Genomic DNA, 13,465 nt, shown 5'->3' with positions numbered 1-13,465 from the left:
TATTTATTTTTCTTTTGATTTAATTATTTTTAACAGACCTATTATATGAGAAAAGCTAAACCATAAAAAAAGAAAAAGATCACCCCGCACAAAACCGCACACAAACCATTCATGAATGCACACACAGTGGACTGTGCACATCTCTGGCTATCTAGTGATTCCTGGAACCTAAGAGTCTGTAGTGATGCCTGTCCGCAAAATTCGAAATAAAATATATTATGCTTCTTACAATTAGCCTATACAGTTTCATTAGGACTACATGTTTGGTAAAAGTGCAAAAGCCTAAAACCTCAAAACATCCCTCAGTAAACACAAATACACCATCTAAAGATTTAGATATTTTTGTTATACAAAAGTGTTAAGTATTTAGGTCAACAAAAGCTTCTGCAAATGATGGAGGACTGGAGGATTTTTTTTATTCTACATTTATGTATAAAATTATTGCTATATATATATATATATATATATTGTGTCGGGGTGAAGAAGCACACGACAAGAGGATGCAGGTAAATTCCCCCGAAAGATGGATTTATATTAACCAGCAGGTGGGGAAAATAGCCAACGTGAGGAGTTGTCGGGTGCTCGGTGCTCGGCCCTTTCTCTCTCTCTCTCTCTCTCTCTCTCTCTCTCTCTCTCTCTCTCTGTGCACAGTACTGTGTGGGTACCTGAAGTCCATGCATAGTGGGGGCTGGCGGTCACATACTGCTGTCTGTGGGGAAATAACTGAGGTAGTGGTAAGCCGAGTTTTTGGAGAAATATCTCCCCTCTGTGTTCATCTGTGAGGCTTATGAAGCCAGAGCTTGATGGGTTGCAGGTGTGCCTGCTCTGCCCGTGATGAGCAGGTGAAGGTGTGCCTGCTCCATTTTCCCCGCCTGGTATTGTAGGGTGAAGTGGAAGTCCTGGAGCACGAGGAACCACAGAGTCACCCTGGCATTTGTGTCCTTAGCTCGGGCCATCCACTGTAGAGGGGTGTGGTCAGTGATCAGGGTGAACTGGCGGCCTGGGAGGTAATTGCGGAGCTTCAGAAACGCCCACTTAATGGCCAACGTCTCACTATCGACGGTCGCGTACCGTCGCTCCGCTGGGGTCATATATATTACCAGGAGAGGACGGCTCCCAACCTGGTATCGGAAGCATCCGTTTGCACCAGGAAGGGGCGGATGAAGTCGGGGGCTTTGAGCATGGGCACAAATGTGGGGGCTGCTTTTATCCGCTGGAACGCTCTCTCCATCTCAGGGTCCCAGGGGACCTTCTCCGGTTGCCCCTTCCTGGTCAGGTCTGTCAGGGGAGAGGCTAAGGAGGAGACGTTATGGATGAAACAGAGGTAACATCCCGCCAACCCCAAAACGGCCCGTACCTGTGTCTTGGTGGCGGGCCACGGCATGGAGAGGATAGCTGCCACCTTCTTCTCCTGAGGCCTGATGAGGCCGCTGCCCACTTGGTAGCCCAGGTATTTGGCTTCAGCGAGGGCCAGGTGACACTTACGGGGGTTGGCGGTCAGCCCAGCCCAGTGGAGTTCCAACAGCACCTTCCGCAGCCACTCCAGGTGGTCCTCCCAAGTCTCTGAGTGAATGATGACGTCGTCGAGGTAGGCAGCCGCATAGGTTTGGTGGGGCCACAGGAGGACGTCCATCAGGCATTGGAAGGTGGCGGGGGCCCTGTGCAGGCCGAATGGAAGGACCCTGGCTGGAACTCCTGTGGCTGGGCCGCCCTATTGTAGTGCCGTTGCTGGGCTTGTTGGGCCTTGGCAAGGGGTTCCCGGATGATGGGCATGACCCTGTCGATTTGCTCCCGCATCTCCCGGACGTGTTACACCGTGGTTCGGTGGACAGCTGGCTGTTGCTCCCAGGCCTCTCTGGTGACGTCAAGCAGGCCACAGGGCTGCCGGCCGAAGAGGAGCTTGAATGGGGTAAAGCCGGTGGAAGCCTGGGGTACCTCTTGGATTCCGAAGAGTACATAGGGCAGCATCTTGTCCCAGTCCCGTTTGTCCTCGGCATTCACTCAACGTAACATCTGCTTGAGCGTTTGGTTGATCCTCTCGACCAGGCCATCCGTTTGGAGCTTGCAGAGGTCAGTCATCATCCAAGACATAAACAGAGTGCCTTGGTTAGTCAGTATCTGGGATGGTATGCCGACCCGACTACTCAGCAGGAACAGCTCCTGGGCGATGGCTTTTGCGGAGGCCTTATGGAGGGCTATGGCCTCAGTCCAGGATGACCAGGATGTGTTCGTGTCCCCGGGCGGACTTCGGCAGCGGCCCCACTAGATCCATCCCGATTCGCTCGAAGGGCACCTCGATGATGGGCAGCGGTATCAAAGGGCTGGGGAGAGGGGTGCGTGGAGACTGGCAGGTTGGAGAGGCTTGACAGAAGCGCTTGACTTCGGCCTCCAGGCCCGGCCAGTGGAAACGGTCACGTATGCGTTGGACTGTGTTCTGGGCCCCCAGGTGACTTGCCATGGGATGTGCATGTGCCAGCTCCATCACTGCTTCTGTCTTAGACCGAGGGACTACCAGCAGGGTTTTTTCCTCCCTCCTTCACTGCGCAACACAGTAAAGCAGGCCGTTTTTCACTATAAAATGAGGCGTTGGATGGGGAGCCGGCTGGAGCTCCTTCCCGTCAGCGATCCGCACTTGGTCCCAGCAGTATTTCAGTGGGTGAGATAGCAGAGTCCCGCATATTATATTAAATTATAAACTACGAGCTAGGTAGCACAGGATATGGGCAAAGTTTAATCTTAAAATACACAACACAAGACAATACTTCCTTTTAAATGAAACAAGAATTTATTGAGCTACTCTATTACGTGGATCTAATACCTAATGAACACACACATACACACACACACACACTCACATACACATACATAATGTACACACACACACACACAGTTACTGAAAAGGATAATGGATTTGAATGAAGTCCTAGGAGTAAGTTATTCGTTAGATCGCACCAGGAAAATGTGTAAATGTGTAGCAGAGATGTGTCTCATCTTTCCTGCTTAAGATCAATTTGAACTTATTTCAGCAATAAATGAAGTTTGTTTGTTTTACTTGCATTTGCGCTGAAAAGCAGAGTTGGTAGATTTGCTTGTTGCCTCGTCTCAGGGAATCCCCACGCCTAGGATTGGTTGCAGATCTGTTGTTTGGCTGACGTTTTTTGGGAAAACCCTCCTGGTGATTGGTTGGTTGCCTGGTTACGTAGAGCTTCGGAATTTCTTCGGATAGTCTCGCTGTTTGCAAGACTTCGAAAATTCTTGGCAGTCACAAAGTTTTGAGTTCTGGATGACAAGAACGCTAGCAGCGTGTTGAAGTAGGTCAAGCCATGGCGAAGAAGGAAGCCTGCACTCTATTAGTTCATGCATTGGGGTTTTATCCAAGTGGATTTGGTCCATCCCATGATGTGATCTTCCAATGGGATGCTGTTGCAAGGCAGACCATGCATTCCTTAACATGACGCTTCAACTTATCACATGGGGCAATATCTTTGCAGGCTTTTGTTTAATAACTTCTATAACATGCCATACAACATACATCACTCAAAATACCATCACACGTGTAAATGACATATCTGTACATGCATTTAAACAATTGCATGTTATTTTTTCTCTGTTTCTACTTCTGTATATTTATGTATTTATTTTACTTTTTTCTAGTGTTATTCCATCTATGCTGTGTAATTCTATGTGTGTCTGCACTGTGTGTGTATTCTCTTCCCACTGGTAGCTCTTGTTGCCAAGTCAGATTATTTGTGTGTGTAAACATTCTCGGTAATAAAGCTCTTTCTGACTTATGACTTCATGTCCAGGCCTCTGATGATAAGGGCTCACACCAAAATATTTCATTTTGAATCCTCAGCCTAGAAAGTGAAGATGTGGCACAGCATCCCATCTTTCACCTCCATCTATGTTCTGTGGAATTCATCTCAAAGGGGAATTATGGGATGACAATTTAGAGAACCTTGTTCAGACCATTTGTTCTTTTTTTTTGAATTGACGAATGTCTTGGTTAGTGCAAGACCAATAGATTCATGCATATTAAAAATGCAATTTGGTCTACTAAAAGTTAACAGTTTAATTTAATAATTTGAGTAACCATAACTGAACAATTTTAGTTATTGTAACGCATTGTTATTTAAATGAACTAACTCTTTTCAAAGTAAAGAACTTGAAATGTCTTGCTTTTTCAACAAGACAAAATCAACTTTTTTTAAGTTTTCATTTATTTTTTTAGGTTCGGTTTACTTGTACAGGTTTACAATGTGTCAGTGGAGTGACAAAAATATCTCAGATTTCATTAAAATATTTTCTTTTTCAAAGATGAATGATAGTCTTACAGGTTTGGAACAACATGACGTTACTAGAATATTATTTGTCATTTTTGGGTGAACTATCTATGTAATATTAGCCATTTGGTGACTATTAGTGAAAAGAAAAAAGAAAAGAAAAGTGTAGGATCAATGTTTAATAAATATTCATATGGCAAGATAAAGATTTCTTAATTTATTTTTAGTTAGGTTTCTGAATGCTATTCATGTTCAATTAAATTGCACTAATACAGAGCAACAACAATATAAACAATAAAGTATCTTTATGTGCATATGGGAGAGTATTTGATATCCATTTTTTGAGGACATTTTCATAAACAGCATTCGTCTTTGATTTCTGCAGGGAAAAGTAGTTCTACTTTCTGTACAATGACCATCTAATCATATAAAAATGACTTTCTATTTTAAAAAAAAATACATATAATTTTAAACAAACCCTAATATAGGCCACATATCACAAGCAATCTACAGCGGTTCACTCAAAGCTAAACTGTTCACGCGAGACTGACAGGGCGAGAATTATCATAGCTTTAATTATGTATTGTATGATGATCACTGCACTCTTTTTTAATGTGTATTTTCATTTCCAATCTATTGAATGATGAACTAACACTTAATGTATGATCCTTTATCAGTGGCTGTTGTTTAAACTGTTTGGTAGATTCCCAATTTAAGAAATGGGGTCCCCCAATCACAATATTTGCGATAGTGTCTCACTAGGTAACTGTAATAATGAACCAGGTAAAATAGAGATCGATTTTGATGATTTACTTGTTGAAGGCCTCCAGAAAGACCGGAGCAAGAAGGTCAAATGACAAAAGAAGAAAGACAAGCGTCGAGAAAAACAGAAGAGGAGATCAACCGACGGACCAGTAGAAAATTGTTTCTAAGATAAGAAGAATAATTAGACTGGAGCGAAGACAAGAAATCATGAATAAAAAAGATAATAAAAATGATGGGGGAAATCATTAACTGGATTGAGTTGGTTAATGTTAATTCAGAATTGCAGTCTCTTGCAAATTATATCGAGGCCTTGAGATGGCAAACCTCTGTTGCAAGACCAGAAAAACCTTAAAAGGTAATAATGAGATATACAGTTTGTTAGACATCAACTTTAAAAGGCAGTAATAAGAGATGTATGATGTTAACAGTTGCTCAACAGTTGAGACTGTCACGTATGCTTGCTTTTTGCTAAGATAATAATGAGTGTGCAAGGAAATGCATCTTGCAATCTGGATTGCAGGATGGACTTTCTTTCTAAAAAATTGTATTGTAATGTGTTTAATCTGATTAACACAGGGAGGAGGATTCTGTGCAGTTTAGCAATAGCTACTTACTTAACCCACGCCTTAAGATTTTGCAGTAGCTTAGAGAAAGATTAATTTGCTTTAATGGAAAGAAAATAAAGCAGCAATTACTTAATGTATGTGTGCTGAAGAGGGGTTGCCAAAAAAGGAAATGTCATATTCCTGTATCCATAGCAACCTGACTGTGAGTGTGTGCGTGCATGCAGATGTGTTAATGTCTTTCACCAAAAGAGGCATCTGGAAGAAAGGACGTATTGTTTTTGGGACTATATAATGTTATGGTCTGGACACATCCCCTGCCGCATCTCGGGGTGAAGACTTACGCTTTTACTTTTTGTTATTATTTTGCTTATGAGTTATTGCTTAAAATAAAGCGTAATGGTGATGCGTTTAAAACTTTTAAACAAGTCTCTGAGTAATTTATTATGAGTAAAGTTATTATTTTAGTTTGTTCCTGATCCTGTATTACGAAGCTCTGCAGCGGCAAAAACTCAACTCAGCTGATCTTGTTCTGGTGGGAAGAAGTGCAGAACTCTCCATTGCCACAGAGAAGACATCAAAGGTAAGAACAATGGGTTAAATCACCTTTGCTGGTTGGAAACTAAGATGTTTGGAGAGAACATCTGTATATTTCTTTAGTCAGATAAAATGTACACAACATGGCGCCCAAACGTGTGGGGCTTGAATACAGGATAAAGGATGACTTGAAAATAATAAGAAGCGTAAAGTATTAAACCTAGAAAGTCCCTACAGACCACAACCACAGTAATAGTCCAGAGGGACTTGTTTGTTTTCTATATGCTCGCGCAGGCTAGTAGATAGACCTGATATAGACAGACATAAGGCTCAGTGAGGCCAGAAGCGAGGAAGGAGATCTTGCTAGAAGATAAAGCTAGACTCTAAGTGAGTAAAACATGGATATGATGACGATGGTCAGCCTTGTTTCTCATGATTTAGTTCGAATGCTTGAATTGATTGATCTTACACAGTGTAGGTGTGGTTCAGATCAAATTCCATGGCATGAGATAAGAATGCTAACTTCAGTGGTTAATCTTAGGATTTATGAAGGAGCAGAAATCCCGCCCTTTATTTATTCAAACAGAGGAGAAAGAGACGTTTCTCCCAAAGTTAGAGTGTTTGATGAATATGGGGGGGAAGCCAGAAACATTCCAACAAGAGGTTGGGATGATCTGTATGAGTAGATACTGGGGAAGTGCCCAAATGTGGATCGGTAGCCCCCGGTTTTATGCCCCGCCAAGAGGGGAATAGAGATGCTCTAGACTTAAGTGCTCTGCAGCCGGAAGGGCCTGAAAGCCCGAATGATGAGTCTGAGTCAGAGAGTGAAGAACCGTTTAAGAATTATTTTGGGAAAGGTAGAATTCTAATTATCCTGAAGGAAGGATATTAGGAATTAAAGGAGGATGCTTTTGTTTTGATTAATCCAGCCAATAAAGAACTCCACAGAAATGGGGTAGCTAGTGCCTTTAGAAGAAGGGCAGGCTAAAGATTACAGGCTAAATCAGACAAAATAATAGAGCACAGAAAAACTCCAATAAAGACAGGTGATGTAGTCTTAAAGAAAGCAGGCAGACCTAATAGAAAACCTGTAATGTACTCAATAGGTCACAGAAAAGGTCAAAATAGTGACATAGCTGAATAATTAACAGCAATTCTCACTTTAGACACTTTGACAAAATACACAAAGTAGCCAGGGATAATATGCCAATAATCTCAGGGGGGATTTTTGGATTTAATGAAATCACAATGGGAACAGCCCTTGTAAATGCATTAATAAGAAAAACGGATAGAACTAACTTGCCCAAGTTATGAAAGATCTGTCACCCAGACCCTACAGTCATAGAGGGAATAACTCAGAGAGTTAATGAAGATCAGGCTGCAGGAGAGGGGAGATCAGACCAGGGAGTTAGTAATTTACCAAGACCAGGAAATGCCTGGAAAATTCAGAACCAGAACGACCAGTGATAAAATGGACAAGAACCGTTAAAGGGAGGAAAGATAGGGTAGAAAACCCTTTCCCTAAACTAAAGCTAGGCGAAAGCTTTGAGACATTCAGGCTAGGTGAGGGATATTATAGACCCACACATGCAAGGGGTAGAAAGAGAGAAACTACCTTAGATAGAATCAATAAATGGGATGAAGAATATGTTCCAGGTATAACATGTGGTCATTTATAGTCATTACTGAATGGAGGAGATGCTAAGCAAATGGTGAACAGATTAAATTATCTGGCGAGTCAGTAGACTCACATAATTTGGCTGAGTTTGGTCTGCATGGAAGCAGAGAATTAGCTAAGACTCCTGAGGGGTTAATTCCTACTAATAAAAAGGAAATTGAGCAGGAACACTTTGAAGAAAAGTGGCGTACAGTAGGATTATTGACAGCCTGTCAAGAAATTGCAGAAAAAGGTGTAGAGGGGATCCCAAGACACATTTTTCAAGGTGTAAAGAGAAATGCCCGTGAGAAGAAGCCCTACAACCGTTATGAGGTGGAGGGTACATTCTCCCCTCACCCAGAACAAAAACCAGATAGGAACTGGAGAAAAGGGAGAAATAGATCTATCGCTAAAGAAATATCCCTTGGAGGGAAAAAATATAGGGAACAACCAAAATATAGGAAAAATTGATATGAGAATAGTGGAGAGAAAAGTAGTTACATCAGTCCAGAAAAATTGAATAAATTGAGCCCAGAAGAGAGACAGCAGATTATAGTAGAGAGACTAAAAAGCAGGCCCGAAACGAACAGGCAAGGTTTAAGATAGCTGACAGAAAAGCAGAAGCCAGTGTAGAAAAAGAGGAAGTCCAACAAAAGAGAAAGTAAAAGATGAAAAAGATGAAGTAATCAAAGATCATGTAGGCTTTAAGCCAAAACAATTTCAAAGTGCAATTTTGAAAAACAAAATTATCAGAAATACTGCTCACAGTTTACATTAACATTTTATATTCACAAAGGATAAATAAGAGCACTTTAAACTGCGGTGACACTTTGTTTTGGTGGTCTGTTTTTAGGCATTCTACTGGCGGTGGGTAGCTTTGCAGCCACATGTCAACCAACAGTTAGTGGAGTATTAGTAGACTGTCTGCTTAATATCTTCTAACACTTTCAACTTACACTAACCCTAAACCTATCCTGACTTTTCTGCTCTGAGAGTTTATGGATGTGTGGTTGCGGGGTTGCTTATTGGGTGCCTGGAGTGGACAATCAAGACAGGGTCAAGTCAAGTCACTTGTATTTATATAGTGCTTTGAACAAGAAAGATTGTGTCAAAGCAATTTAACAACATTTATTTGAAAAACAGTGTGTCAATAATGATGACAGTATCTGTGCAATCATTTGCTATCAAGTCAATGATATCGCTATACGTTAAGTAATCCCAACTAAGCAAGCCAGAGGCAACAGCAGCAAAGAACCAAAACTATATGATAGAATAGAGGAAAAAACCTGTAACTGAAATAGATAGAACAGACACTAGATAGGTTAACAGAGACAGGTCTTAAACCTAGTTGGAAGAAAATGGAAATTGGAAAACATGAGATAGATTTCCTAGGGTTAAAGCTTGGTAAAGATACAAAAGCTTTAACAACAATTACAAGAGCTAAGCTAGAAGAAATACAGCAGGCAAGGTCCCCCAGAAACAGGAATCAACTTCAGTCATTGCTAGGTACCTTGAATTACACGAGGGAGCTAATACCTAAATATTCTGAGGATGCTAAAATATTATATCAAGGAACCAAGGGAGGAAAATGGCAATGGATTGAGCAGATTGAGCAAGCTAGATTAAAATTAATTAATATCCTCTTAATAGTGGTGCATTAGAAAGAAGAGATGAGACTTTTCCTCTGTACGTTCAGGTTGCTGAAAAAGAAGAGGAAGTTACTCTAACAATACAAAAAGCGGAAGGGGCGACATCCGATTGCCTTCTTGACACACAGGCAAGGTCCAGCAATGAAGCGCTTTGATGAAAACAGTGCTGAGAGAATATTAGCAGCTGTATGTAAGAGACTAATTATAGCTAAAAGCTGTAACAAAAGAACAACCAATAGTGATTGTTTCCTATGGCAGGAGAGATAGCTAGAATAAAAAAGAAACCTAGTGATGAATCAGGCTCCTGTAAACAGTCATAGGTGGGATCAATGGAGTTTAATTCTAGGAAATAATAAATTAGATTGAAGAATAATTAAACAGAAAAGTAAATATAAATTTACTAGGTATCATGAGAACCATAAGTACCTACCAAATTACTTCACTGATGGAAGTGAAAGGGCAGGGAAAGTTAAGTGAGGATACCTGGTTAAATTTAATGGACAGCTGATCACATCGCAGAAAGAGGAAATTCAGGGGACCGCTCAGTTAGCAGAAGTAACACGTGCTTGAACGTGCTGGGTCATACAGAGATTGTCCTGACATGTGATTCAGAATATGTTACAGATGGGATTAACCTGGAACTAAACAAGTGGAAAGCTAATGACTTCCACACAGCTAAGGGTAAACCAATGGCACATAGAGAGCAGTGGAAAAATATAGCCAATTTACTAGAGAAAGTAAAGACCCATGTTTATCAGCAGGTTAGTCACACAAAGGTCAGAAAATAAAAGGAGGACCAAGATGGTTTGAAGATCCTGGAGAATTTGTGAAAAAAGGTGTGGAAGGTGTAAAGAAAGCAGCTGAAGCTGTGTTTAATTTCGTTACAACGGATTTATGGAGTGGTCTAATTAATCTCTTTATTAGAGCCGGATGTTACATTTTATATGGAGGATTAATTGTATTAGGACTAGTTATAATAATGGTTATTATAAAATGTTTCTGTGCATCTCTAGGCCAAAGAATGATGTCCAGAAAAGAAAAAGGGGGATGTATTAACGGTATTAGGAAAATTAATAGATTTTCAAGCTAAAGGGCATAAACTTTTAAACGAACAAATAAGCATGACTTAGAAAAACCGTTATTGTATAGAAATCATGGTATATCTTAAAAGGAGCTAAAAGGTAGCCGTTAAGATAATAAGAAAGGGAAGTAGGTGGAGTAAGAATATATATATATTGTATATAGAGTGAATAAGACAGTTACAACTATATACAGTTTCACTTGTACCTGGAGAAGACTAACTGGATATTTGGGGAATTTCTATTTGGGAATAGAAAACTAATTGAAATTTATTGAAACCAATTACTATACGTAAGTCCAACAGAAGATCTCAATTGTTAACGGGGGACAAACAATGGAACCGCAAGAAATGAGAATAAGACAGAGGCCGGAGGATTTCAGACTCCCGAAATCCCTGGTATTGGATTCTAGGTTGGTGTTTATATTTTATGGATGCTTTTGCAAGGAATTAACAGAAATCTCTGGTGGCTGTATTTTTTATCAGTTTTACAAATTTTAAGAATAGTATTAGGAAGAATTAGCAAAATGATTTATGTTTGTGCTCTGATGATTTTATCAATTGGATGGCAAAAATTGCTAGGACATCAGGGAACATTTGGTTTACCTGTAACAAGTATATTAAAACTTTGTGTTGATGTTACATCTGTTATGATACATGAAGATAAGTTTGTCTTTTGGGGAAAAAGAAGTATTATGATAACTAGCACAATGTATCTAATAGGATTGTTGATATTTAAATCTGCAACTAGACAGATGTACGGTTACTTCCTCTACAGTCAGAAATCTGGGTGTTATATTAGACAGCAATTACATGTAATTTTTGTTACAAAAACTACATTCTTCCATCTTACAAACATTGTCCTGCTTTGTCAATAAACAAGCTACAGGTCGTCCAAAATGCAGCACCTAGAGTCTTTACGAGGTCAAGAAAATATGATCATATTACCCCAATTTTACAGTCTCTGCACTGGCTACCTATTAAGTTCCGTATCAGTTACAAATTATCATTACTTACCTATAAGGCCCTAAATGGTTTAGCTCCTGTGTACCTAACTAGCCTTCTACCACGCTACAACCCATCACGCACCCTAAGGTCACAAAACGCTGGACTTTTGGTAGTTCCTAGGAAAGCAAAGTCCACTAAAGGAGGTAGAGCTTTCTCACATTTGGCTCCCAAACTCTGGAATAGCCTTCCTGATAATGTTCGGGGTTCAGACACACTCTCTCTGTTTAAATCTAGATTAAAAACACATCTCTTTCGCCAAGCTTTCGAATAATGTATCTTTTAAATTGTGAGTGTAGTTGCATCTGATCAAAGGTGCTTTTTTATTCTTTAGCTTGGGTTAAACTAATTTTACTTTATTGGATCAGCAGCTATGCTAATGATGTCTCTATTTGTTTCTATGTAGGATTTACACAAGCTCCAGTCTGGATCCAGAACACCTGAGAAGAGATGATGCTGACCCTCAGAGGACCTCAGATGATGCTAACCCTGAATCACCAAACAGAACTAACAAATATTGCTAAATGTGTGACTTAATCATATAATAACTTAATTAATAATATTGATAGTTCATCGTCTAGCTGACTACGTCTTGTATTATTATTATTTTTTATTTTTTATAAAATCCTGTCAAATGTGCACAAACGACTAGCTACTACTAAATATTGTAGAAACATAATTTTCTGTAAAGTTTCTTTGTAACGATTTGTATTGTAAAAAGCGCTATACAAATAAACTTGAATTGAATCAATGTTAATATCCCCATACCTGCACATGGTTGACAGAGTTGAGTGATGTCCAGATGTTGAGTCTGGTTGCTGATGGGATTGTTGAGCACACAGCTGTAGCTGTTTTTATCCTGATCTTCCAGCTCCAGAGGAAGAGAGAGACTGATGCTGAGATCAGACACACTGATGCTGGACAATAAACTGATTCCTCTGAACCAGGAGAGAGTCACATGACTCACATTCACGGCTGAACACACCAGTGAACATGATGAAGATGATGATGATGAGTTTCTGCTGATGACAGGAACAGGCAGAACACCATACACAGTGAGATTGAAAGTCTTGATCGCACGTTTGATGTCTAGTTTATAATGTCCAGCGTGTTCAGTTCTGGTGTGTGTGATGGTCAGAGATCCAGTTTGATCGTCCAGCTTCAGTCTGTCTCTGAATCTCCCATCAAGAACATCATCAAAAACAGTCATGCTGTCAGCCAGGACATTAATTTCAGCTATTTGAGTGTTTTCAGGTCCAAACGTCCACAGAATCAGATCATCATCCATCATTTCAGTAAGATCAGAGTCTAGAGTGACTGAATCTCCCTCCATCACTGACTGATTCCCATTAGTTTTAGCACCTGAAGAACATGAAGAGGAACATTAGGACCACTGTCTGTTCAAATCAGGGTCAGGTGGACAGATTGGACATGTACACTGGGATAAGACTAGACTGGACATAAAGACACACACCTGAACTTAGAAGGCTTCCAAAAAGAGAATTGTTTTTTTGTTTTGTTTTTTTTTTTTTTTTTTTTTTTGTAACAATGCCTTAAAAGAAGCATATTTGGTTCCTCAAAGAAGAAGTAAGAGAGTAATACCTGTAGCTCCATCTAGACACAGCGCACATCTGAGACTACGTCTTACACTTAGTCTAAGCTGGGTGTGAACTGAAAAGTTACATCTGCTTTGTACAAGATTACTTTCTCATCTGTGAGTTAATTGTGAATTAATCATTGTGGACATATAATGTAATGTTTATGGTGAATTTGCCCAAGGATAAGTGATACAGAGCAATTGTTAGAGAGATAATCTTTGATATTCATATATTAAAAAATAAACACACAAACAAAAAGAACAGTGTTTTGAAAAGCGCTTTCAATGTCAGATGACAGCAGCTCAGACAGAAGACCACCAGCGTGTGAAA

At 40.1% G+C, this 13,465-nt stretch overlaps 1 protein-coding gene across 1 annotated transcript; it reads right to left on the bottom strand.

The window, feature by feature from the left end:
* Positions 1 to 2,495: 2,495 nt before the first annotated feature.
* On the bottom strand, positions 2,496 to 12,888 carry LOC113054099 (uncharacterized). The gene is made up of 2 exons (XM_026219421.1): positions 12,306 to 12,888; positions 2,496 to 2,539 (listed from the first exon to the last, which is right to left on the bottom strand). Exons 1-2 carry the CDS (start codon positions 12,868 to 12,870, stop codon positions 2,496 to 2,498), a joined length of 609 nt encoding a protein of 202 aa, XP_026075206.1. The 5' UTR covers positions 12,871 to 12,888.
* Positions 12,889 to 13,465: the final 577 nt, after the last annotated feature.

The sequence above is a fragment of the Carassius auratus genome, chromosome 3 (genome assembly GCF_003368295.1).
Source record: "Carassius auratus strain Wakin chromosome 3, ASM336829v1, whole genome shotgun sequence".
Classification (NCBI taxonomy): domain Eukaryota; kingdom Metazoa; phylum Chordata; class Actinopteri; order Cypriniformes; family Cyprinidae; genus Carassius; species Carassius auratus.
The sequence above is the reverse complement of the archived record's forward strand: the minus strand, read 5'-3'. Positions and strand labels throughout refer to the sequence as shown.